The sequence below is a fragment of the Polyodon spathula genome, chromosome 29 (genome assembly GCF_017654505.1).
Source record: "Polyodon spathula isolate WHYD16114869_AA chromosome 29, ASM1765450v1, whole genome shotgun sequence".
NCBI lineage: Eukaryota > Metazoa > Chordata > Actinopteri > Acipenseriformes > Polyodontidae > Polyodon > Polyodon spathula.
The window spans coordinates 4,065,454-4,092,218 of record NC_054562.1 but is presented as its reverse complement, the minus strand read 5'-3'; the positions used below and the strand labels follow the sequence as shown (position 1 = coordinate 4,092,218).

The following is a 26,765-nucleotide window of genomic DNA, read 5'->3' as shown; positions in this document are numbered from 1 at the left end:
AAACGGCTCAACATAATTTATTTATTTTTTTATGTTAAAATGTACAGGAGTTCTTTTGAAAGTACTTGATTCCATACAGGGGAAGAGAAGGGAGACTGAGTCGAACTGCACAGGGTTCAGCATTGCCTCCCTCACAGCTCACAACTCACAATGTACAATTACAAAGGATACAAAAAGAGAAAGCAATATAAAACAGACAGGAATACACTCAGCTCCTTTTTACATGCGGCTTTCAAAGGCATCGGGAGTCATCCTATACACACACAAAAAAAACAACACTAGAGCGCTTCAGAGATTTCTGTCTTTCTTCTTAAAATAGCTTTTAATATACTACAACAAAGATAGAAAATCCTACAGATGAGATGGAACGGAAAGCTTAAAGGCATCATAGTCACTAAAGAGTGAGTTTAAAACTTTTTTTTATTATTTTTATTTTTTTCTTAATAAGATTTACCCAAGTATACTGCTAGAAAATAGAAAGTGAAACAAACAAAAAAAAAATGACAAGTACCAATATTAATATGCAGATTTTTTTTCCTTTTTTTATATTCTAGAAAAAACAATTTTCTCTCTACAATAGGTTTCTAAAGTCGAATAAAATAAGGTCAGCTCTTTCAAAAGGAAGCAGCCCCGACTGAAAAAATTCTGAAAAAAAAACCCCGAAATAAAGCCTAACCGTTTTACAGTCTCCTCCCATCCCGTTTGAAGTTAGAACAGTGAAACAACGCGCACCGTATAAAACATCACGATTAAATGAACAGGTTAATGGTATGGGTTCTAGTTGAAGAGGTGCAGGATTGCACCACCACGATTAAATGAACAGGTTAATGGTATGGATTCTAGTTGAAGCGGTGAAGGATTGCACCATATCACGATTAAAGGAACAGGTTAATGGTATGGGTTCTAGTTGAAGCGGTGCAGGATTGCACCACAGCCGGTACACTAGGGGGAGGTGGGAGTGAAGGACTGTTGCCTTGTTTTTTTTTCTCTCCAAGCGAACTCTTCTTGCCTGGCAGGCTCAAGGGTTTTGCTGAACACGCAGTTAAAACGCGGCTCGATGTCGTGCTTTGAAAACGTGTGTTAAGAGGAAGCACTAAAACATTCATATTCTCATCCAGGAAACTCTTTATTAATTATTATATTAATCTGAAGAAATAATGCTTTCTAGTTTAAGACAGAGGCTACACAATTATTATTTTTTTGCTCTGGTCTGGCCACCAGCATATCAGGAATGTAACATTGGAATATGTGTCCCACTGCATTCACTCATCCACCCTTGTTACTGCATTTCAGGCTGAGCTGAAATGAGTAGAAATGAGGGACACACACCCAGAGCAGCGACACCTTGCTTCCAGTCCGCTTGTGAGAATGCCAGACGAGTGGTGAAGCTTGTTTTTGTATTTCCTCCTCCCCTTCCTTACAAAAATAAACTCAAGGCATACAAGTCCAATGCCCCACCCCCACTTCTTTCTAAACTCCTGGGGCTGCACCGTTCACTACAGAGGGCCTGGTTCAGAGAGAGCCCAGGGTATGAACCCCCTCACCTGGGACTGTCCTGACTGGAGAGACTAACCCCCTCACCTGGGACTGTCCTGACTGGAGCAGACTAACCCCCTCACCTAGGACTGTCCTGACTGGAGCAGACTAACCCCCTCAGACTGTCCTGACCAGAGCAGACTAACCCCCTCACCTGGGACTGTCCTGACTGGAGCAGACTAACCCCCTCACCTGGGACTGTCCTGACTGGAGCAGACTAACCCCCTCACCTAGGACTGTCCTGACTGGAGCAGACTAACCCCCTCACCTAGGACTGTCCTGACTGGAGCAGACTAATCCCCTCACCTTCTGGTTTTCATTCCAATTTAAGCTCTCAATTAACATAATTGATCTAATTGTTCAATTGGACATTAAATAGGTTTAAGGTCTTTCACAGCTGATGATTAAAAAAAAAAAAAAAAAAATCAACTTGATTCAGACCTGTAAAACATTTTGAGGTCTGAAAAGAAGTGTTAAATGTGTCTAGTTAATCAAATAATTCGAGCTCAGGGTGGAAGGAAAGCCAGAAGACCCCGAGGCACTCCGGGACCCGAGTTTAGATGCTCCTGAGCAGAGCAGACCCTGTGGCCTCCAGTGTTGGTAACGGGGTGATGGCGGGTTTTCAAACAGTGCTTTTAACATCTCCCCACCATGACTTCTAGAACAGACCTTTTCAAATAATAAAAATACAATTTAAAAAGGGATGTGGAATGCACACAAAGAAACAAAACGTTAAAAACAAATGTAAAATATTTCTTAAAAAAAAAAGCAGATTTTACATTTCTACATTTAAGTTTTTTTTTTTTCTGTAGGTAAGGCTTCCTATTTCAATGTAAAGACTGTGTGCTGGGTTCTTAAGTCTTCTAAACCATCGCTTGTATGGATGGTTTGTTTATTTGTTTCCTCCCCACCCTCACATCATCTCTCCCCCTCTTTCTTAATTAACACGCTTCAGTAAAAAAGACCAGGCTTTTCCAGAGAAGAGAGAGACACAAAGAGCACAAGCCAACTTGCCACCAGGCACAGGGAGTGGCCTTCGAAAAATAGGTCCTTCATTTCTTTCCTTTTGTATTTTTGCCACTGGAGGAACGTCAAGCCCGTTTATTTCTCTCGTTACAGTCCCCACCCCCCCACCGCCTTATTAACAATTAGTTTCAGCCCCTCCCTCCCAATTCGCTGGCTCATCTGCTCATGTAAGGCGACTGCTTGGGGACCCCTGCGTTCATGTAGCTGTGATGAGAGGGCCCTGTGTACATCATGTTGCCATGGTGATTCGGCTGCATAGGCTGCTGTGGGTAGCCCTGCCCCCCCATCATGCCCATCTGCATCTGCATGGGGTACTGCGCGGGCTGGTTCATGTAGGCCGGGTTGGCGTGGTAGCTGCTGTTCATCATGGGCTGGCCCATGCGATAGCTGGCCTGCATGGCGTTGAGCGTGTTCATGTTCATGGAGTTCACGTTGTAGGCCTGGCTGGGCATCAGGTTGGGCATCATGCCCCTCTGCACCGTCAGTGTCCGTGGACCCCCCTGCATGGGCCCCCCCCGGCCGTACAGCTGCTGCTGCTGCTGCTGTTGCTGCTGCTGTTGCTGGTGTGGGGAGGGCCCTGAGGGCAGCGGGGCCGACTTGGAGCGGATAGAGATGTGGCCCTTGACCGCCATCTGGCCCTGCAAGCGCTGCGTGTGCGGGATGCCCAGGCTGGCCCCGGGCATGTTGCACTGCAGCAACGGGGAGCCCAGGCTGGGGGGTGGGGTCATGGTGGCCTGTGCCTGGGGGTGCGGGGAGGGGGCGAGCTGGGCCAGGCCGGCTGGATTGGACAGGGAGACACTAGTGGCGTAGGAGACAGCCGGGTGGCTGTAGGTCATGGCGTGCGGATCCATGATGGTGTTGGTGAGCTGCTGCAGCTTGGCTAGACTGAAGGTGGCTGAGGGTTGGGAGGAGTAGCCGCCCGCCCCAAAGTCCTGCCCCATCCTCTCGTACAGGCTCAGGGCGCCCGAGCTGCCCGATTCAGGGATCTCCATGATCATGGGGGTGGAGGTGAAGCTGTTGCCCATGCTGCACTGGGACAGGGGCGGCTGCTGCTGCTGCTGCTGGGGAGCGCGGGGATGAGGAGGGGGAGGGGGCGTCTGCTGCTGCTGCTTCTTCTGGGGTTGCTGGTTGCTGCTCGGGGGCCTCTCGATCACACAGCTCTGCGGAGATTTGATTTGAAGATTTGAAGAAGGCTGAGGAGGAGGTGGTGGTGGGAGAGGGGGAGGAGGCGGAGGAGGCTGAGGCTGCATTAAACTACAACTGCTGTTCATCCCGGTCATCTGGGTGATCACACAGCTACTGCCAGAGTTGCTGCTGCTGCTGCTGCTGCTGCTGTTGTTATTATTGCTGCTGCTGCTGCCGCTACTGCTTTGGGACAGAACCCCCCCAGAAGACGTCAAGCCTCCCCTCGCCCCATCACCGGCTCCGAATGAGCAGCTGTTGGCCTGCTGGTTGGCCTGGTGGTGGTTGATGTTGTTGCTGCTGCTGCTGCCGGCGCTGCTGCTGCTGCTACCCCCCATGCTGGAGTCGTAGCTGCTCGGGTTCTCATAGTTCTCCGTGGTGCTCTCGATGCTGCCCAGGTCGCTGAAGCCGCTGTCCACCACCTGCTGCGAGTGATCAGGCACCGAGGGCACATCCATCATGGGGCTGGTCTCCATGTTCTGCAGGGAGGGAGCCGAGAGGGAACCCTGCTCGGGGCTGATCTGGGTGTAGCCTCCACCCCCTCCTCCTGCCCCTGCCTCCAGGCCTGGGGGCATGCTGGGGCTGCTGGTCGAGCGCACAGACTGGCTGGGGTGGGGGTGCCCTGTGGAGATGGGGCTGGCGTGGCTGCAGTCCTCCCCCAGAGACAGGGAGCGGTCCCCCTCCTCCTCCTCCTCCTCTTCTTCCACCTGGTTGTAGCTCTGCAGGGTTTGGCAGGCTGCCAGCGTCTCCTCGCAGTCCTGGTAGGCCCCCCCTTCATGCTCCTGGGTCAGGGACTGCACAGCCTGCACCGTCTCCAGGTCCAGTTCGCTGCTGTGGTGCTGGTGCTGGGGGTGGTGTGGGAGGTGATTCAGATGGTGGTGGTGTTGATTCATCTCTTCCTGCTCCTCTTGCTGCTGCTGCTGCAGTTCTGGCTCCATCAGGCTGCTGCTGCTTTCCTTCACCCCGTCTCCTCCCCTCTCCTCCTCCGGAACGTGAATCTGCTCCAAGTGCGTTTCGTTGGGAACCTGCTCTTCCTCAGAGTCCACGATGTTTTTGATCCCCTCCTCCTCCTCCTCCTCCTCCTCCTCCTCTTCGTGGTTGTTCTCTTCTGCGCTGGTGTCTAAAGTAGTAGAAGCAGTCTCCTGTTGCCCTCCTGCTGGCTCTCTCTTGGCAGCCTCCCTCTCCCGCTCCGCGCTCGTTCCCGTTGCCATTGGATTCTTCGTCTCCAGGGGACCGTCGTCTTCATCATCTGCGTCGTGGTCGTCGCTGGGGTTGCCCCCAGCCACCTCCTCCCTCTCCTCTTCCTCCAGCTCCTCTTCCTCCGGCCTCCCTCGCCTACCTTTCGGGGACTTGGGGAGGGGGAGGGCGAGAGGGAGAGGGAGAGGGAGAGAAGGGGGCTGCTGCTGTCGCTTCTCCTCCTCCTCCTTCTCCTCCTCCTCTTCTTGTTCCTCTTCCATTCCCGTGTCTTTCGGTTCGACCGCAGGGCTCCCGGAGCCCCCCGGAGCCACAAGTGTCTTGGAAACGCCGTTCACTTTATCCCCCCCCTCCTCCTCCTCCTCTGTTTTCTTGTTTGCCTCTTCTAGCTGCTGCTGCTGCGTTCGTCTTTTGTGGATCTCCCCGCACTCCCTCTGCTCTGCGGCCTGTGCCTCTGCCTCTCTCTGCAGGTAGTAGCTGCGCGGCTTCCTCCCAGGCTTCATCTTGGGCCGGGCTGGTGGCTCCTCTGTCTTGGGGCTCCGGTCCTCCTCCTCAGCTGCTCCAGGTCTCCTCTTCCAGTGCAGGGGCTTGCGGCTCTTGCCCTTGGGCCAGCCTTTCTTCTTCTTCTTCACCGGCGTCGCAGGCTGCAGATCCGAACTCTCCCCGTCCGGGTCCGGTTTGCGCAGAGTCCAGACGGGCTTCAGGACCGGAGTGTCTGAAACGAGAGCAGGAGAAGACAGAAGGCACTGAATGGGTTAAATATATATATATAAATATATATATATATGTGTGTGTGTGTGTATGACTTTTTTACTTTTTTTTTTTTTTTTTTTAAGTATTTGTGAGCATATTATAAGAAATAAAATACATAAATTAATAAATATCCTTGTTCTATTGCCAAACAAATAACATTTCCTGAAAACTGAAATATATTTTTCAAGTGTTGGATGGTATTATTTCTCGCTGGTCGGTTCTTCACCTTCCTCTTCGGACTCTCCCTCGCACTCCCGCTGCTTCCTCTTGCCGGACTGTGTCTGTCGGAGAGCGGCTCGGGCGGGCAGGCAGCGGCGGTACCCCCGTGTGAAGGAGCTCTCCAAAGTGGGCTCCAGCCGTGGCATGGACCTCTCCGAGTCCGAGTCCACGAAGGGCTCGTCCAGCACCTCGGTGGTCTCCGAGATGGTCTCTGTGACAACGCTGCTGTGGGGGTGACTGCGTCTCCGCACTCGCCGCTTCCTGAGAGGCTTCTGAGCAAAACAGAGACAGACAGAGAGGAGGGAGACAGTGAGAGACAGATTGTAGGACTACAGCAAATACTATACAGGGATGGAAGGAAGACTCCCACGGCACAGCAGTTTGATCCATTCCTGGTTTCACTGCGAGTTTAATCAGACACACCTGAGCTTGTTACCTAGAGACACTGGGGCTGATCAAGTTCAGAGTTAAATCTGGAGTGGGTGAAATTGCTATACAACAGGAGTATTATTTCCATCCCTGTCATACAGAACACAAAAGTTTGTTTTAACTCACACTGCTAATCAAAATAATTAATAAAAGTTTCTGGCTTAATCAGAACTTTTGAAATTTTTGTTATTAAATGTCTGCTCCAGACTGATTTGAGGGAGAATCTGCAATGAAATATAGAAAATTGCCCCGGAACCACGGTTAAATTCCAACATTCTCGCTGCTCACATGAGCGACGAAAGATCAGGGGAGCATGTGCTCGTTACCTTGCACTTGAGTGTGGGTTTGGAGAGTGCGGGCGGAGAGCTGGCCCCCTCCTCCTCCTCCTCCTCCTCCTCCTCGCTGCTCTCGCTGAAGCACCTGCTCCTCTGGGGCTCCGCGGCTCCCTCACTCAGCCTCCTCTGCGGAGGCCTGCCCACCTGCCTCCGGGGCCCCCCCTCACTGAGCCGTCGCTTCAAAGCCCCCTTCTGGCCCAGCCGGCCCCTCCTCGCAGGCTCCCCTGTTTCTCCCAGCCTCCTCTTGGGGAGAGATGGCTTTCTGTCCACTGCATGCAGCGTGGGGGGGGTCTCCTCCCCCTCCCCATCCTCTCCCTGGGACTCCTCTGCTCCTGCCTCTGCCTTTCCTTTCAGCCAGAGGCGTCCCCGCTTCCTCTTGCCCATCCTGCCGCGCCGGGTCTCTCCGTTGGTGGTGGGAGGGTGCAGTGGTGCCCGGTCAGCTGTGAGAAGACGGCTGGCCGCAGAGCTGGGTTGGCCGGAGGAGGTCGTGGACGAGGTCTTGCTGTTGGATAACATGGAGAACCGCTTGCCACCCTCTTCCTCCTTCTCCCAGGAGTTCAGTAAAGGAGCTACAGTCTGCTTGTTCTGCCAAGGATACAAAACCCCCCCAAAAAAACCAGGAATTTCAAAAACAGTTAATTTTTACATTGATTTTTATTCTTTTAAAATCACCATGTTGACCAGGACTGCTGTTCTGTGATAAGATCATCTTTTTTTCCCCAAAATGTCTGCTAGTTAATTAAACTGGCTTCAAAGGAAAGCAGTCAAACACATTATTAAATGTCTCTAAAACATAAATTCCAATTCCTTTTGAAGCACTAGGAACTGAATTTAAAAATAAATTGGAATTGAAAATCAGGAATTGACCCCGATCCTGGCCAGTACTGACTGAGGCAGATTTAAGCCTGACTCTGGAGTGTGTACTGACCTCCTTGCTGGGATCTCCTCCCCCCTGCTCCTCCTCCTCCTCCTCGGACAGCACAGTGTTGGAGATGGTGACGGGGGTCCAGTGCAGACTCTCGGGGTGCAGCTCGATGTGCCTAGGCCGAGCTCGCAGCCTGGCCATGTGCTCGAGGATCATCTTCTCTCTGCGGAGCAGCACGACCCTGCAGGGGGGCAAGGCAGGAGAGTCAGAGTGGGTTCAGGACAGAGCTCACTGGAGTCTAGAGTCACCTCTGCAGCACAGTCACCCAGGAGGAGCATCCATTAATACTGATACATGCAGGCACCATGTCAAACAAGATGCCCACTGCACAGCAGTTTGATCCAGTTTGATTTAGTCAGACACACCTGAGCTTGTTACCTATACACTGGCACTGGTATTACAAACCTGAAATGGATGACACTGCTGTGCAATAGCAGCTGGTTTAATAGACCTGGATTAGCACTAGGTGTTGGACTTCTTTGCCTAAAGCAAGATTAGTGTGGATCAGGGTCTCTGAACCTAGCACTAGAAGTGTTTGTTCCCCCGCCCCGGGCTGGCATTTGAAATGGATGTTATGTTTTGCGGTGAACCCGGCTGGCTGCTTACCGGCCCCCGCGTGGCTCCAGCATGCCCAGCTGCTGCAGCGTGGCAGTGATGTCCTGGGGGCAGATCCCCGTCAGCTTGCTCAGCTTCTTGATGGTCAGCTGCTTGTCGTGGCAGTGGTGAAGGCACTCCAGAAGGACACTCTTCCAGTACGCCATGTAGGAGAGGCGGCCCAGGTCTGACAGAGGCTTCTCCGGGGAGCCAGCCCGGCCCTCGCACTTCGACAGCAGGTAGCCTGAGGGAGGGGAGGGGGAGAGATGAGGGTGGGACACAGCTGGGACGATCTCATAACCTTCCAATACTCTTTCAAAATATAAAATAACCTTCCACTTTGAATTGGCTATTGTACTGTATTTAAAATCCATTAAAAGAAAAGGACTGTTCTGTGCAGCAGAATGCAAAGGACTTAAAGGCCCAGAAAACACCACATTGCAGAGCAGCTTGATTCCTGGTTTTACTGTGAGTTTAATAAGACACACCTGAGCTTGTTACCTAGAAACACTGAGGCTGATCAAGCTGGTAGTAAAATCTAGACTGGGTGACACTGAACAAAAGGAGTTTTATTCCCACTCCTGTGCAACAATAATTTATTCCCCCCTCCCTACAAAGCTAGAGAGATTTGTCTGAAATTCACAGAACTCAACTATACCACTACATTTGCTCTATTAAACTGTTCCAGTAAATTAGGAGAGGTATTATCTTGTCCCTTTCAAAGCTGTACTTTATGCCGACTGGTCCGCGAGCGTCGAGTGCTCTTTTCATCACTCCCGGAAAGTCAGTACTCACTGAAGTCAATGAGGAACCGTCCGTAGCCCTTGCGCTGATACTGTGGAAGAATCATGATGCAGGACACGTTGTACTTCTGCTGACAATGCTTCTCCTGAACGAAGCAGAGGGAGACAAACAAAAACACACTGAGATCTGCACAGCATAGAGAAATGTCACCGAGCTACACAAAAATCATTGGAGAACGTCAGAGCCGCAGACCACACACATCTCTCCCTGCCAGTCCATGCATATTTTTGATGAAATAGTGAAATGTAATGAGAGGAAGCACTGTGTATAATATGGATGGATTTTCTACATGTGTTACAACCCACACACTGTGTTCTTTATCCAAGGTATGGGGATGGATCCAGGGATGACAAAACTTTTCAAAATGTTATTTTAAAAGAATCTGTCCTAAAGGGTTACTGCTGTAAAAGACATGCAGGTCAGTACAGAGATCAGCTGCAGTGTTTATACAGTACTGTGTGTATCAGGTTATTTTTTCAATATTTATTCAATTTTCCCCATATCCCTTTCAATCACAATTTATTTACAGTTTTTGAAATTTTAAAACAGTTTGAATGAACTCTATGGAGTTCAAGAAGCTGCCTTGCCAAAACTTAAAAAAAACCCCCAACATTATGCATTATAAAATAGCTATAGATAAGAAACTTAACATTTCTACATACAGGAACTGACAGGGATATACACATACATGCAGCGCACGGTCAGGTGACCCACCTTAGAGAAATACCCGACCAGGTGGCACCCCTTGGCATCATTCTGCGTCAGCACATAGAAAAGGAATGGCTCCACGTCGTAGTAAAGCGTCTTGTGGTCCAGGAAGAGCTTGGCGAGCAGGCAGAGGTTCTGGCAGTAGATTGTACTGACGTTCCCGTCCACCTGAACACAGGAGAGACGAGTCAGAGAGAAACTGAGCCACACAGCAAGAGGACAAACACACAGGAGAGAGAGAGCAAGAGAGACAGAGAGAGAGAAATCAGAGATTGAGCCACATAGCAAGGGGACAAACCCACAGGAGAGAGTCAGAAACTGAGCCACACAGCAAGGGGACAAACACACAGGGGGGAGAATGAGAGAGAGAGGGGAGAGAAATCTACTGCCTGCTCATGATTTTTTTTTTTTTTTTAATAATTATTTCTGATGAATGAATCCCAGCAGGCAAAAAAAACTAAGCATAACAGAAGGGAGTTGCACAGAGACACTGACCTCGAACACAGAGACGCTGCCATGCCTATAGATCTCATTGGCAGGCGGGTGGAACCAGCCACACTTCCTCATGTGCTGGTAGAGGATGCTTCTGCTCTTCATGTATCGGAGACAGAACTCACACAGGTACAGCTTGGGCAGTCTGGCAGAGAGCAAAGCAAGCCAAACGACACCGTCATTGTAAACCATGAACAGCCAAACGAAACGCCACGCTGCAGGACATTCCGGATCCACTACATCCGATTTCTCATCTCTTGTGACGCTCGGCCAATTGACTTCTTTTCAGCTGTTAAACTCAAGTCCTTTGTTTTTTTTATAATCGGAAGTGTTCTGATTTGAACGGAAGTCGTGTCTTTTTGTTTAACTGTTTGTTTTTTATTTTGAAAAAATAAAACGTCACTACATTGATTATCGTTGATAAATACCTGTACGATAATCGAATGAGAAATGAGGTGGCCGATTGCACCGATATGGTCAAATGTACATATTAAACTCATATTCCAGAAGTGAAGTGGGCAGTGAGAGGAGGTGCGATACACCTGCTGGTTCCTGTCCACAGAGGGACAGCACTGGCAGGCCCTGCTGGTGATGGGCCAGTCTGTATCAATCAGTGGAGGCTTACAAACTAGCAGCCCGGCTGTCTAAATACAGATGACCTGGCCCTGTAGCTGCATGCAAACTGTACAAAGCAGCCAGACCTCAAGCGTGCTCCAACCTACAGCTCTAAAATGTGCTTCTGCATCAGCCACAGCACCTGAAACCATGACAACAGACACCGCTAAACAGGATGTGAACCTCAAATTAGCCCCTATCTGTAAGCAAAGATGAAAGCAGAGAGGTGGCAAGTGAAAACCACATTGTATGCACACTGCGTCTGTATGGAAAAGCATCTCTGCTGCTAATTTCAGTTAACACTGGAGCGCCAAAACAGCCCACCCACAACTCGTCTGAATGCCTTTTATCTTCTGCTTAGTTTAATTATATTTAACTCCCCAGTTCTTTTTTGTTCAATTGTCGTTCAAGTACTTCTGTATGCACTGCATGAAAACAAGTCATCGATGCTGAAAAATAAATCTGAGCCATGGTTTCCTAACAGCTAGTGCAAGCTTAACAAATTAAAGCAAGGACACAGGAATTCAAAAGCAGAGAAAGCCTTTCAAGCGCACTTTCACATTCACATGAACTCCACAGCACCTGGGCATCTGGGGATTCTGCCAATCGGCTTGGCAGTGCGGGAGCGTTTATTTTAGTTTTCATTGAGTTACATTTCAGGTCACTGGCCTGCAATAACAATAATAATAATAAAGCAAGCATGCGGGGGAAACCCGCTTAAAGCATGGGAGATCTACGAGAGCGAAGACTACAAAAGCAGTTTGTTTTATTTATTAAAAGGTCAGGGCTCAGTATTACTGCACTAGCTTTGGGTCAGCGGTAATACTAAGAAACACTTTAAGTATAAGCTGATGCATTGTACCCAGGCTGTGCTGCAACTTAAGCTTTGTGACTCATCATGTGCACAGCGTTGTACAAGACAAAGCCCGGGCCAGACTGTGGTCCACGGGTTGCAGTGGAAGTGGAGGCTGTACCTGCTGTATTCCTGTGGGTATGGTGAAGAGTACCACGTCTGGATCTCATACTTCCCAAACTCGATGACTGAAGGACAGCGCACCTGTGGATCTGGGGGTCCGGTCACCCCGACTTTCTGCAAATCCGAAACAAACAGACAGATCAGAAGCTCACATTCCATAATGCACAGGGCCTATGACCAGGGGCCAGGTCCTGACGAGGAATCACGGCACCTGAATGTACAGCTATGGCCATCACCCTAGAAAATGAACTACTTTTGCGTCAAAGTCAAATGAAACCTGCTGAATAACGTTACGTTAACATATTGAATTACACAGCTCTTTGTAGACAAATCGAAAAAATGTGGCATTTCAAAATCTAACATGAAACACTGTACTACTAACATTTTTGCGATACCATTTTGTTGTTTCTTTGATTACATGATGTTAAATAAAAATATCTAAATTATGTTAAAATATAATATATATATATATATATATATATATATATATATATATATATATATATATATATATATATATATATATAATAACTGTATGCTGTTACTCTGCAAGTCGATATTCAATAAACCCAGCTCCACTGTCATATTGAACAGAAGACTAGCTGACTCCAGGATCTCAATTGATTTTTGTTGGCAGAGTGTAAACAGGAGATGCACTTGACCGGCGTTCAGCACCATGCCCTTCATAACACCTCCTTCCCAGGTGACCTGCGTTACTGACTGCATGTCACTTCATTGACTAATCATTAACACAGCGCTCTTCTTTTTCTAAACTACTAGCTTGTCTTGAATGGAAACTTGCAGCTTGTGTAACCAAAAGGCACAGATGGTCTGCTCAATGAGAGACCAAACAAACAGAAAACACCAATGCAGGTTCAGTTTTATTTAATTAAGTCATGTATAAAAACAGGTTTGACTCCTCCTCCCAAATCAGTAAGAATTGCTAATGAGGATCTGTAGTGAATAGCTTTTAGAATATAGTCCAATGTGTCTACAAACACACACACACACACACACACACACACACAGATGGGAATACCTGCTCTGCTGCTGCCTCTCCCAGCTCCCTTTCCTCTCCTTCCCTACTCTCTGCCAGCAGGATTCCCAGTGGGAATGCAGAGGCCCAGCTCCAGTACAGCTGCATGCACATGGAGGAACAGCGAAGACACACCGACAAACACAACAACTCTGACACCCGCAGGGCAGATAGGCTTCTGTGCTTTGAGCTGAGCGCATCTGCTCTGGGGCCCCTCACCCTCTCTGTGTGAGAATGCATTTCCGTTTCCCCAGGTGCTGTGCTGAGAACAGCCGCATGCAGAGAGTGGCTCAGACCAAACTGCTGCTGCTGCTGAATTCATTGGTTTAAAATCAACCAACTTGCTTCCAACAACTTCGCACTTCAAAAGAAGTATTTTAGTTTGTGCGAGTGCAGTGCCAGCTCTTTTCTAACAGTTTACTTGTGAGAGGACACAAACCAGGGTCCGGGTCAATTCCCAGTTCCATATCCCGGTTCCTTTTTAATCAATTTCAACACATCACTGATCAAAATTGCAGTTAGCGGTATTCTGTTAAAATGAGCTTCTCACAGTGGCAAAGGAATTGGACTTGCCCGACCCTGGACACAATGTCCGTATGGAAACCTCTGTTTATTTAGTAGTATGACCCCAACAAAGGGCAATTCAGAGACCTCACAGTGATGAAGGGCTGCTGTCAGAGTCTGAACTGGGTGAAGCCCCGGGTTACACAGCCAGCAGTGACGTGCTCCACTGGACTGCACAAGAGCCACAGCAAACCAACACAGCACTTCCCATAGCTTGTAATTTTAAAATGAGTGGTCCTCTCTCTTTCAGGGATCGTTTCTCTTATTACACCGTGTAACACTTTTTTTTTTTTTGTTCCTGGGTAGTAAGTGTTATTTCCTAATTGCTTATGCCTCAAAAGTATAGAAAATGGCTATTATTCCCCACAGACTTTGCTTTTGTGACCAGGACAGTGATATTTTGAAATATCACTATTTCCAATGGGAAAACGGGCAAATGTGTGTCTTTTCATTCACATAAAGTCAGAAAAAAACAACATATGAATCCAAATTAACATTTATACTAAAGTAATACAAAAATGACTACAAAAGATTTAGAAGTGAGTAGTTTCTCGAGATTTACGATTATAGTATTTACAGTATAATTGTAAATCTCGAAAAACTACTCACTTCTAAATCTTTTGTAGTCATTTTTGTATTACTTTAGTAGAAATACATGTTAATTTGGATTCATATGTTGTTTTTTTCTGACTTTATGTGAACGAAAAGACACAAAAGCTCCAGTTTTCTCATTGGAAATAGTGATATTTCAAAATATCACTGTCCTGGTCACAAAAGCAAAGTTTGTGGGGAATAATAGCCATTTTCTATACTTTTGGGGCATAAGCAATTAGGAAATAACACTTACTACCCAGGAACAAAAATTGTGTTACATAGTGTTATTCATCCCAGATCTCCAGTGATGCAGATTTAAAAGCGGGCTGAGTTTAATCCAGGAGCTTCTTAAAGAAAGCAAACAGTTAACTGATGTCTAAAAAGATTGATTAAATTTGTCAAATTTTATAATTGTTTCTATTTAAAAAGAGATGCTTTTTCTTGTTTTTAGAACTGGGGATTGGCTTTAAAACTAAAAATCAACCTTGTTGTGAATTTGAATCACATTGCCTAAAGCTATAACAAAAACAAAGCCCTTGTAATTTTCAATAGGGCATGCAAATAAAAACAAAACACAAGAACAGACAAACTCCACGCTTCCAGCTGACTAAAGCACAATGCAGTTACCATTCACCCCCACCCCCAAGCCATTATGCTGAGGTTTGTATTGGAAGCTCAGCCTGCTTGGGGCCTCTCCTGCCTGCCATCCACACACACACACACACACACACACACAATGCAAATAAGTCATGCTTCCAAAAAGAATCGCAGGGAGAAGAATAGCAGGCTGCTTCCCTCCGCGCTCCTGCACGGCTCCCTGTGGTTCCAGGCTGTCTGCTCTCATCAGTCTGCCTGCCTTTCCTGGGATCACAGGGAGTGAGGATGGGAGGGAGAAGGGTAGAAGGAGAAGGGCTTTCTCTCATGGGGTATTCCGATATGAAAATTACTACTTTTATTAAACAAGAAGCTGTTCAGAAAGCACTGCAATATGGAATAATGCAAAACAATGAATTGCTTGCATGTATAAACTAGATCAATAAATAATAACTATAATCATTAAAGCTGCTTGCATAACCTTGCTGCCACATTAAATTTATAAAATAGGCTTTACCTTTAAGAAACTGTTGGACCGCATCTCTAAGCCTCTACTTACGTTTAACTCTTTGAGGTACAAATAAAAACAATCCTAACTTTATTTTTTTAAAGAAGGTTTTCCACAAAACAGGGTTTCAAATGTACCGGCAGGCTGGATTGGGTCAGTCACCCAAATGATCAGTTTCCTCCTCGTGACACTTGAGTCACTCTCAAAATGTATTTCTAAAAAGAAAGTGCTTGAATCAGTGTTGGATTCCTGTGTACCTTCAGGAGTTAAATAAGAAGCAGGAATTCCCTGGGATAATCCCCCTGCAGAGTCAGGGAGCCTTTTCCTTGTAGGGTCAGAGGGCAACAGGTAGCGTTTAGTCACATCAATCATCCCAGGGGAAGCAGCTTGGCGCTCAGTGCAGGAATGCAGGAGCACCCCCTCCACAAGCACAGTGTGGGAATGCAGCTTTTAACGAGGCAAGCTTCACAGGGTTTCCATTTTGCAGCATTGTACAGCATTTCAGAGCCATTATTTTTGTTTTGGATTAAACCACCATCAGAAGAACCCCCACCTATGGGAAGGGGCCGTGGCAATAACCCTTCGATTTCCCTGAAAGTCTGGACTCGTAAGCGTAGTCACAGTAGTTGTTTTCCTCCAGCCTTAATTCAATATAACTTCATGAAGTGCCTGCCCGGACTCCCAGCTGAGAATGCTTACCTGTAGTGCTAGCTCCTGAATGTGCCTGAACAGTTCGATGTCTTTCTCTGACATGATCTCCTGGCTCCCCAGCAACCTGTCTTCACCATCCCGCCTGTCATCCCACGAGTCCTGATTGTCTGGAGAGAGAGAATTAAAATGAAAACAGGTGCGCTCTATTATGCAAGAGACTGCCATGTGATCTTCCATGCAATCTGTCAGACGGGGCAAAGCGATTCCTTATCAAACCAGACCACAGTCCTGCCATTCCCAACATGTTGCATCTTTACTGCTGTTTAAATGAATCTAAACTATATATGCAGATATATAAATACATAGCAGTGTTATTAAGTGGAGTTGCATGTCTACTTCAAAGTCTTACAAAATGAAATACAAAAAACCAGAGATGCTCACGCTTGAAAAAAAATCAGGTTATGTGTGTGTGTGGTATGTCTTTGGGTGGGAGGCAGAACCACTTCACTAACCCTGCTCACAAGACAGCACACCTCAGTGTAAGACACCTGGCACTATCCCAGCTGAAGAACAGGCTTATTAAAGGCGTGGCCACGGCTCACCTCCTGGCCAGTCTGAAGTGCTGGATTTGCGCTCCCCTTTCTTCCGGATCCTGTATTGCTCCGAGTAGTCCACCACCTCACCCCGGGCTTTGCGCCCTTCCGCAGAGGGGGTGAAGAATTTGGTCAGGCCGTCGATGAGCCCTTTGGTTTTTTTGTTGAGCCGGATTCCCGCCCCATCCCCGAAGTCGAACAGCAGGTGGTTGTCGCCAGGGTAACCGCCTGAGGAGGAGGAGGAGGAGCAGGGGGAGGAAGGGGGTGACGAGAAGCCGCGGGACAGTTTGGAGAGCTTGCGCCTCCGCCCCCGCCCTAGGCCCGGCCTGCCACGCAGCTTCTTAAAGGGGCCTTTCGATCTGTGGGGACGAAAAACAAACAAACTGCCCTTTAATATGGAGTCTCATACACTGGACTCTCAGCTGATGCACTATCCTTGCACTATTATAACACTGTAGATACAATTTGCTGTAATCCTAACTTGTTACTTCTTATCTTGTAGTGCATTCTAGCAGTACTTGCACTTACTGTAAACTACACTGTATTTAAATGTTGTTTTTGCACTGTAACCTTGTATTGCCCTGGAACACCTGTAAGTCGCCTTGGATAAAGATCCATTCCTAGTTTTACAATGTGTTTATTAAGACTTGTTGCCTATACACACTACAGCTAATCAAGCTGCAATGCAATAGGAGTTTTAACACAGAAACACTTGTTCTACACACAGCTGAAAGGAAAGGATGGTCTGTGATAAGAGACAAATACGCTGCATTCTGCTTCTTTAACCTGTTCTTGGGATGGCCGAGGGGCGCGGTGTAGCGCCGTTTGATCTGCGCTGCTTTTTTGTGTAAGAGCTTTCTTCCCTTTTTCCGAGGCCGACAGATCTGACAGATCCACATTCCTGCAAAACACAAACATGTTGAAAAAATAAGAATAATCTATTACCATTTTTATCAAGTTTTTTTGCCCCATTTGATGGCTTTTTATTTCTTCATTTTAAATAACTTTTTTTTTTTAAAGGTCTGACACGCAAGCACAGATGCTCTCAGGAAGGCATCTAGCCTCAAGGCGAGTGCTAGTCCTCCTCCAGGCACGTGGAATATTTCTCTTTGACCAGAGCACTCGCAGTGAAGTGAATGGACTGTGATTCCAATTGTTCTTTGAAATTAATCAAGTTAATTTAATAAAAAAGTATAACGAAATGCAGAAAGAGAATGGCATTTGTTTGCTCAATCGTGCAATTCAGATGCGGGGAGAGAGTTCTTGGAAAACCTGATCAATCGATAATTACAGAAAGAAATGTTTTGTTCACCTTTGGGCATCCGTGTGAGTGGAGGGTCGCAGCACTCCATGTGAAACCCACGGTCACACGAGTCACAGAATAGCATGTTATCCTGCAAAACAGACACAAGGAGCAGCTATTAACATGGGGCTCCATCCTACAATCAACACACACCGGACACAAACAACTGGAGCCTGGGGGCTGTAGGTTCTATAGGCATTGTCATCACAAATATATTGCAAAGGTCATGAACTTTCCTATTTTATGTTTTTATGATGTTACAGTATCGGGACTCTACATGGAATGAACCTTAATCTACTTCGTCTAGCTTTGCCTAGAGATAACTATCAACCTCACACCTTGAATGCACCAGGCACTCAGGAGACAAATGGCTAATCAAACCCGTCTCCGTGATTTAATTAACCCATCTAGGGAGAGAGAGATGATTTAACATAGGAGTCTGAAAAAGAGAGGAAAATGTCTTAAAAGATTTAAGACAAATTTCACATAATGATTTAATACTACTGAGTACAAGATGCAAGTGTTTTTATTCTTAAATTGCCTAAAAAGTATAGAATAACCCAAGTAATAAATCCCTAAGAGAATTAAACTGTTTGCAAGCCAAGCCATAACCAAAATCGCAACCAGACATGTTTGGTGTCTAAATGTAATTTCTTGTGGTAAAAATAACAGGAATTCAGAATAAAATCTGAATTATTTAGCAAAAGTTATGCATGTTTTAAAGTTTCCCCTTTCCAGATTATGATAATCAGACAGAGGAAGGGGTGTGTGCAATCAATCAAGATTGCAAGCCCATGTGCAACAAAATAGCCAATAGGACCATGCAGCGGGAAATTCAAACAATCTCTTTGTTTGAAAAGTATAAAACCCCTGCTTTAGCCCCAGCTCCTAGCTCCCTCCGGACCCACTAGCTCCCTCCGGACCCGCTAGTTCCCCGGACCCACTAGCTCCCTCCGACCCGCTAGCCGCCCCAAACCTTTGAAGCTGCCTCAGACTTAAGAAGACTAAGAAATTAAAGACTGCACCTGGAGCCCTCAGCTCTAAGCATTTATCCATCAAGAGCCCTGACATTCGGAGAAACGCAAGAGACTACTTTTCAGGCTAGGCAACAATACTCTTAAAATATCTATTCAGGTATTGTGACCCCTTGTGTCAGTATGTACTGGTATTTCTTTGGTGAATTGTTGTCTTAAACCTTAGTTCTCATTGTAATGCTTTTAATGTGACATTTAATTGTGTAACTATTTTGTGTGATTTTCAAACTTATTTCATTGCATGCTTAATAAATACCATCTTTCTAAGAAGAGATTCCCAGTATTAAATCATTTGCTCATGTTGAACAAACACGATTCATGAACTTTGAACAGTCTGGAATGTGGTCTATTTTTGGCTTGTTGTAACTTGTAAATCCGCTATCGTTTTCAGAGAGCAATATTAAAAGCGGGTTTGTACATTACAATAGGTTAGAATAGTTTTTGGAGGTCCTTTGATGTATTGCTCTTAAGAATATATTAACTGCCCACAATAGTACCCACATCTACAGGGCCCAGACGTTAGGACTATCTGTATAGACGGGATGGACTGCATTTAAATAACAAGGGAACTAGTCTACTCGGAGAAAAGATCCTCGAGCAGGTTCGGAAGCATTTAAACTAGAAAGGAAGGGGGGAGAAATCAACAAAAAAACAGAAGGGAGACCGCATCAAAACAAGAACAACAACTCAGGTAAGACAACCATTAAATGTATTTATCTAAATGCTAGAAGTATCAGAAACAAAATTCTAGAACTTGAAGCTACTGCACTAACAGGTAACTATGATGTGATAGGTGTTACAGAAACGTGGTTGTCTGAGAGTGATGGGGACGAATTTAATATTTGTGGGTATACACCGTATAGGAAAGACAGGCAGGACAGAAGAGGAGGAGGGGTAGCGCTATACATAAGAAACAGTCTTGAAGCCCAGGTGTTAAACCTGGACAAAGAAAATAAAACCGAATCAATATGGGTCAGAATAACGGACAAAAATTCAAAAGGCATAATAATAGGAGCATGCTATAGACCGCCAGATTCAGACGGTGAGCACAATAATCTGTTATACAATGACATTAGAAATGTGTGTAGCAAAGGAGAAGCCATACTAATGGGGGATTTCAACTTCCCCCAAATAAAATGGGAAAACCCAGTGGGTAGCGCGAAGGATGAAATAGAAATGGTGGAAATGACAAATGACTGCTTCCTAACACAATTTGTGAAGGCACCCACTAGAGGGGAGGCATGCCTTGATTTAGTCTTTTCAAATAACGAAGATAGAATAACTAAAACAGAGGTCAGAGAACCACTGGCAAACTCAGACCACAACATGGTCTCATTTGAAGTGTTTTTTAAATCCCCAAAAGTAAATGACTAAAGCTAAGGTTTACAATTTTAGAAAAGCAAACTATGAAGGTATGAAACAGAGACTAACAGAAGTAGATTGGAGTAAAATAGAGAAAACACCCACAGAAGAAGGATGGTTGTTCTTCAAAAATGTAGTACTAGAGGCACAAAACAATTATATCCCTAAAGTAGACAAATCTAAATGTAAAACTAAATTGCCAAAATGGTTTAATAGATCAATTAAAAAAAATATTCAGCGAAAAAAGGCACTTTACAGAGCATTAAAAAAGGACCAAAAAGAAAGTACGCAGAAAGAGTACACAGAACTGCAAACGCAAGTCAAAAAGGAAGTTAGAAAGGCCAAGAGAGAAATAGAAATGAACATTGCTAAGGGAGCTAAAACCAATTCCAAAATGTTTTTCCAATATTACAACAGCAAGAGAACATTCAAAGAGGAGATTAAATGTTTAAGAGATACAAATGGCAAAATCGTAGAGGAAGAAAAAAAAATAGCAAATATGTTAAATGATTACTTTTCACAAGTTTTTACAAAGGAAGATACTGACAACATGCCCCACATGTCATCCAGTTCCTATCCAGTTTTAAATAACTTTAGCATAACTGAGGCAGAAGTGTTAAAGGGACTAGGAGCTCTTAAAATAAACAAAACCCCTGGGCCGGATGAGATCCTCCCAGTAGTACTCAAAGAAATGAAAGAAGTAATTTACAAACCGCTAACCAAGATCATGCAGCAGTCTCTTGACACAGGGGTGGTACCGACAGACTGGAAAATTGCAAACGTAATACCGATCCACAAAAAGGGAAACAAAACTGAACCAGGTAACTACAGACCAGTAAGCCTGACTTCTATTATATGCAAACTTATGGAAACTATAATAAGATCCAAAATGGAAAATTACCTATATGGTAACAGGGTACTGGGAGACAGTCAACATGGTTTTAGGAAAGGGAGATCGTGCCTAACTAACTTGCTTGATTTTTTTTGAGGATGCAACATCCATAATGGATAATTGCAAAGCATATGACATGGTTTATTTAGATTTCCAGAAAGCTTTTGACAAAGTCCCGCACAAAAGATTAATTCTCAAACTGAACGCAGTTGGGATTCAAGGAAACACATGTACATGGATTAGCGAGTGGTTAATATGTAGAAAACATAAAGTACTAATTAGAGGAAAAACCTCAGAATGGAGTGTGGTAACCAGCGGTGTACCACAGGGATCAGTATTAGGTCCTCTGCTATTCCTAATCTACATTAATGATTTAGATTCTGGTATAGTAAGCAAACTTGTTAAATTTGCAGACGACACAAAAGTAGGAGGAGTGGCAAACACTGTTGCAGCAGCAAAGGTCATTCAAAATGATCTAGACAAGATTCAAGACTGGGCAGACACATGGCAAATGACATTTAATAGAGAAAAGTGTAAGGTACTGCACGCAGGAAATAAAAATGTACATTATAAATATCATATGGGAGATATTGAAATTGGAGAAGGAATCTATGAAAAAGACCTAGGAGTTTTTGTTGACTCAGAAATGTCTTCATCTAGACAATGTGGGGAAGCTATAAAAAAGGCTAACAAGATGCTCGGATACATTGTGAAAAGTGTTGAATTTAAATCAAGGGAAGTAATGTTAAAACCGTACAATGCACTAGTTGTCAATAAGCTACTAACAACCAAACGAGCAAGATGGGCCGAATGGCCTCCTCTCGTTTCTAAACTTTCTTATGTTCTTATGTTCTAGTAAGACCTCATCTTGAATATTGTGTTCAGTTCTGGTCACCTCGCTATAAAAAAGATATTGCTGCTCTAGAAAGAGTGCAAAGAAGAGCGACCAGAATTATTCCGGGCTTAAAAGGCATGTCATATGCAGACAGGCTAAAAGAATTGAATCTGTTCAGTCTTGAACAAAGAAGACTACGTGGCGACCTAATTCAAGCATTCAAAATTCTAAAAGGTATTGACAATGTCGACCCAAGGGACTTTTTCAGCCTGAAAAAAGATACAAGGACCAGGGGTCACAAATGGAGTTTAGAAAAAGGGGCATTCAGAACAGAAAATAGGAGACACTTTTTTACACAGAGAATTGTGAGGGTCTGGAATCAACTCCCCAGTAATGTTGTTGAAGCTGACACCCTGGGATCCTTCAAGAAGCTGCTTGATGAGATTTTGGGATCAATAAGCTACTAACAACCAAACGAGCAAGATGGGCCGAATGGCCTCCTCTCGTTTGTAAACTTTCTTATGTTCTTATGTTAAAGAAAAGGGCTTGCTACCAGGAGGGTCCCGGTTCAAATTCCAGCTCAGCCACTGACTCACTGTGTGTGAGACCCTGAGCAAGTCACTGAACCTCCTTGTGCTCCATCCTTCAGATGAGGAGTAAAACAAGCGAGCTCCTATTGGAAGTGACTCTACAGCAGCAGCTGTTGATGAAGCAGAGTTCACCCCCTAGTCTCGAAGTCGCTCGGGATAAAAGTGACTGCTAAATGACTAATTAATAATAATTATTAATAACTACAACATTATCACACAGACACACCACCCGTTACAGCACTGTATAGACACATCACCTCTATACATTTCTGCTGTGCCGCTAAAGCCTGTATTTTGAATATGACGTGTAAACTACTGCAGTTACAGTAAACATTATAACCCTCCGACACAAGCAGTATGGGAAATGAGCCCCATGTGGCAGTCTGTGATGCACAAAGCCCCCCTCTGTTTCACACCTGGTGGGCTGCTTGGTCACCTTGACAAAGAGGTAGCTGGTTCAGCTCCTGCTGTGCCCTGGCTTGGCTTATCATGAGAAGCTCCAGGTAGCTGTTTGTTACACACATTATCTATTTTAGGACTGTTCTAATTCGAGAACAGCACAGAGTGAGGCTGGCACTGAAGGACAGGTACAGGCTGATCACCACCTCTTTATTGGCTGAGATAGGGGGGTTGGTTTATACTACCATAGAATCAACCTGCGCCATCTACAGAACGTCATGTCATGTACACATGTTAAATTGAAAATAAAATTAAAAATGTAATAAAAAATAACTTTTCTTTTTTTTGGTTTTTTGGACATCCCCCCCCCCCCCCCCGGATTGCATCATGCCCTCCCTGTTGAGAAGCACTATGTAAATGTGATGGATTAGCTACTACAACACTTCATATCAGCTGCTCATGTATAGTTTACTTTGAGTTGTTGTGATCACGCTGATCAATGTGAATTAAAGATTGCTAAATGACAAGCTTGGTTTCTTCTCACCCAAACTAAAATGTATTACTAACAGTCAACAGCTGTTACAATAGTGGAAAACACCAGTGGAGGCTTTGAGTAAACTGCTGTTGCTCATAACATCATATATATTGTAACTCCTGAATGTGTCCAAGACTTTTGCTCAGCAGTGTATATATATATATAAAATTTACGGTCTGCAGCCCACACCACCACCAGCTGCTAATTTTTTTCTAATGATTTTGCTAATCTGAAAATCTCTTTAAAACACAGTGCATGCTCATTCATTCTCGCTATAACTTAAGTAAGCACAGACTATACAGAAAGAGCAGTCAGCCGCTACTTACCGCATTCTTCCCCTGGTCTTGACAAGAACTACACGTCTTGCACTCTATGCACTGCCACTGCAAGGCTTTCACTCGAACCGTCAGCTCTGCAGAGAACTTCAAACATGACGGGTGACCTGAGAGAGAAAAACAGCAGGACCAGCAGCAGCAATAAGAATAAAAACAAATCTACTCCCATTTGTTTTATACCCTTCTCTAGTACATTGAATTGTAGTGCAGCTGGAAGCACACACTGGACTTCACGGTGACTTTCTGCAAATGTTTTAAAGAATGTGACTGGCTGCTGTCATGTAATATTATTATTATTTCTATATAGCACCTTTCATAGTGGATCACCATCACAAAGATCTTTACAGAGGCAGGCTGTGAACTGTGCGTTATATGCAGAGTCACTTACAATAGGACACTGATTTAACATCTCATCCACAGGATGGAGCACAAGGAGGTGAAGTGACTCGCCCACACAGTAAGTCAATCAGTAGCAGAGATGGGATTTGAACCGGTGACCTTCTGGTTACAAACCCTTGACTTTAACCACTGGACCGCACCCTCAACCCCAGTGGCAATGTGAATGTGTGTGAATGCGTGTAAATGTGTGTGAATGCATGTTTTTCAGGGTCAGGCTCAATTCCAATTACTTTTTAAAATCAATTCCCTTTGAAAGAATTGTAATTGACACTTTAAAAAGACATAACTGTTGTGATTGTTTCAGCTGTTTTCATTTGAAGCCAATGTATTTAAATAATGTGCTGCCACTGAGATCAATGATGTGTCAGAATTGATTAAAAGGGAATAGAAATTGGAAATTGATTTTAAAACAGGAATTGAAATTAAAAAACAGGGATTGAACCCAGCTCAGCAAAGCAGACAGCACCCCGATCCCCAGTGTCCCTGCCCCCCAGTCCCACACAGCACCCCTATCCCAGTGTCCCTGCCCCCCAGTCCCACAGTGCCCCTATCCCAGTGTCCCTGCCCACCAGTCCCACACAGCGTCCCTATCCCAGTGTCCCTGCCCCCCAGTCCCACACACCACTGTTGCCGCAGTCTGCGCAGGAGATGAGCTCCTCTGGGTTCTTGTCCCGGTTCTGCTCCTTTGTCCCGAGACAGAAGCTGCAGATGGGAATGGGCTCGGCAACCGGCTGCATAGAGGAGGGGAAACAAACAAACAAACAAACACACAAACAAACCATCACATAAGAAAGTCCATGAAGGTGACAGAGTATTGCTTGCAAAGCAGCATCCGAGCGCTGAAATTCAGGAGTCAGGTTTCTTTTAACGATTCTTGGGTCTTTGTTCCTCTGCTGTCATTGTTATCTGAGCCCAATTTAATACCCAGCTTAGCTGAAGCAATTCCCATTGGCTAATCTACTGAATAAACAAAACAAAACAAAGTCTAACCTGACCCTTGACGAATACCACACTGCAATGTAAAGGATACCTTTTTATCTTTGTGAAGACAAGCTTGGCCTTGTAATGGATTAAACCAACACACCTGCTCACTAAACAGCAGATGGCAGTATTCAATATAAAGCTGGCTCCCTACAGAGCTCCCTGCTGCTGAACAGTGCTGGTAGGTAACTAGAGTCACATTTCTGCTATCCAGTGTTAGTTATCAGACGCATGCTCACATGTTCTTGTTGGAGCACAGGTTTCAAAAAATAAAATAAAATGTTGCAAAATAAATTGGTATTTTTGTGCAGATAATATCATGAAAAACTACAACAAAAACCCTGGAAAAGCTTGTCCAAAAAAGCGTATCTTTGGTGAGCTGAGCAAAATTGACCACAAATATAAAAACACCCTGCAAATCCACATCAACCTCAGAGCACAAGAGCCAAGGACTGCCTGTCTGTCTATCCGTGTCTCAAACAGCCAAGCACAGTCTGTGTGCAAAATATTTACAAAACCTCAGAGCGAAACACCTGTCTGTCTCGCTAGTCATGCATCCTCTAGGTGTGCAAGGCTTCCCCGACACACTACTCCAGTGCAGCTCCTGCACTAGTTCACTACAGCAATTATTCAAAAGCACAGGCAGCCCCCCCTTTCAGCGAGTTCCCACAATCCTATTGAACGAGTCGCTGGCACGCTGCCTCAGTAGTTGTATCCGCACTCTCCCTCTAGAGCAGGAGGGGAGTTCTGTTTTCAGTATAATGATCCTTAGCTAGAAAGATCATTTCTGGCCTGGCCATGTTTCCCACACAAAGGGACAGCGTGCCAGGCTGAGATACACAGCGTACGAAACGTTTTGCATCACCTAGAAATGTATTATTGAGACATAACAAATGCAATAAATAAAAAAAAACTATATGAACATAATTTACAAAATGATATCGCAACTGTCTACTGAAGTCATAATAGCAGTACAGCAGTATTTCATGCTAGATTTGAAAGTCACATTTTTCAATTTTATACGGAAACCTCAAATGTAATTCAATGTGTTAACGTAACATTATTCAGCAGGTTTAACTCAACTTCACAAAGTTAAATTTGTTCATTCTATACAGAGGGCGACGCACGCAAAACTTTTGGCCATAGCTGTAGTCTTACACACTTCTTAGCAAAAACATGCAACCTTTTCCACTGTGCTCTTTAAGCAAAGGCAGAACTTGAAATTTGGGGATTCATTTTATATAAATATCTTAATAAATTGGCCTTCCATCACCAACACCAACACCTCACCTGACCTTACTTTTAAAATACAAAACTGGCAAACCACAAACACATCAGACATCCAGCATCAGTCACTTCAAATTAAATACACACAATTGTAGAGCACATATTTACTTCCCCTAGAGGAAGGAATCTTTCAAACACCTCTGCTTCTGAAACTATTTAATTATTTTTTTTCAACACGGCTCTGCATACTCTTTTGAAGCCCTCGGTACAGCAGTTTCAACGTGTTCTGTTAAGAAGTCGGGACTAGAGCTTTCCCAGGCTTCAGGGGTCCAACCATTGAAACAGACCCAAGGATTGGATTCACTTTCAATGCATGCAGCTACTCCCTCAAAGGGCTGTCTGATGAGGATTGTGCACGATAAAAAAAACAAAACAAAACAAAAAAAAAACCACTGCTTGTAGCAGTGCCCAACATGATGAAATCAGGGCCCATGTTAATCTTCTCTGTACTCCCCCCCCACCCTCCCCTCCTCCTGTGGTCATCA

At 45.1% G+C, this 26,765-nt stretch overlaps 1 protein-coding gene across 2 annotated transcripts in view; it reads right to left on the bottom strand.

The window, feature by feature from the left end:
- Positions 1 to 2,273: 2,273 nt before the first annotated feature.
- Positions 2,274 to 26,765, bottom strand: part of LOC121302347 (histone acetyltransferase KAT6A-like) — a 50,081-nt gene continuing 25,589 nt past the window's right edge. For both annotated transcript variants that reach the window (XM_041232262.1, XM_041232261.1), the window contains exons 3-17: positions 24,635 to 24,743; positions 23,605 to 23,720; positions 17,641 to 17,722; positions 17,115 to 17,229; positions 16,338 to 16,687; positions 15,784 to 15,902; positions 11,787 to 11,902; positions 10,201 to 10,342; positions 9,712 to 9,873; positions 8,989 to 9,082; positions 8,206 to 8,437; positions 7,603 to 7,780; positions 6,666 to 7,259; positions 5,918 to 6,182; positions 2,274 to 5,653 (exon numbers count right to left, since the gene is read on the bottom strand). In XM_041232262.1, the coding sequence (XP_041088196.1) occupies positions 2,718 to 5,653; positions 5,918 to 6,182; positions 6,666 to 7,259; positions 7,603 to 7,780; positions 8,206 to 8,437; positions 8,989 to 9,082; positions 9,712 to 9,873; positions 10,201 to 10,342; positions 11,787 to 11,902; positions 15,784 to 15,902; positions 16,338 to 16,687; positions 17,115 to 17,229; positions 17,641 to 17,722; positions 23,605 to 23,720; positions 24,635 to 24,743 (5,610 nt within the window). In that variant the 3' untranslated portion in view covers positions 2,274 to 2,717. The remainder of the gene's footprint in view (positions 5,654 to 5,917; positions 6,183 to 6,665; positions 7,260 to 7,602; positions 7,781 to 8,205; positions 8,438 to 8,988; positions 9,083 to 9,711; positions 9,874 to 10,200; positions 10,343 to 11,786; positions 11,903 to 15,783; positions 15,903 to 16,337; positions 16,688 to 17,114; positions 17,230 to 17,640; positions 17,723 to 23,604; positions 23,721 to 24,634; positions 24,744 to 26,765) is intronic.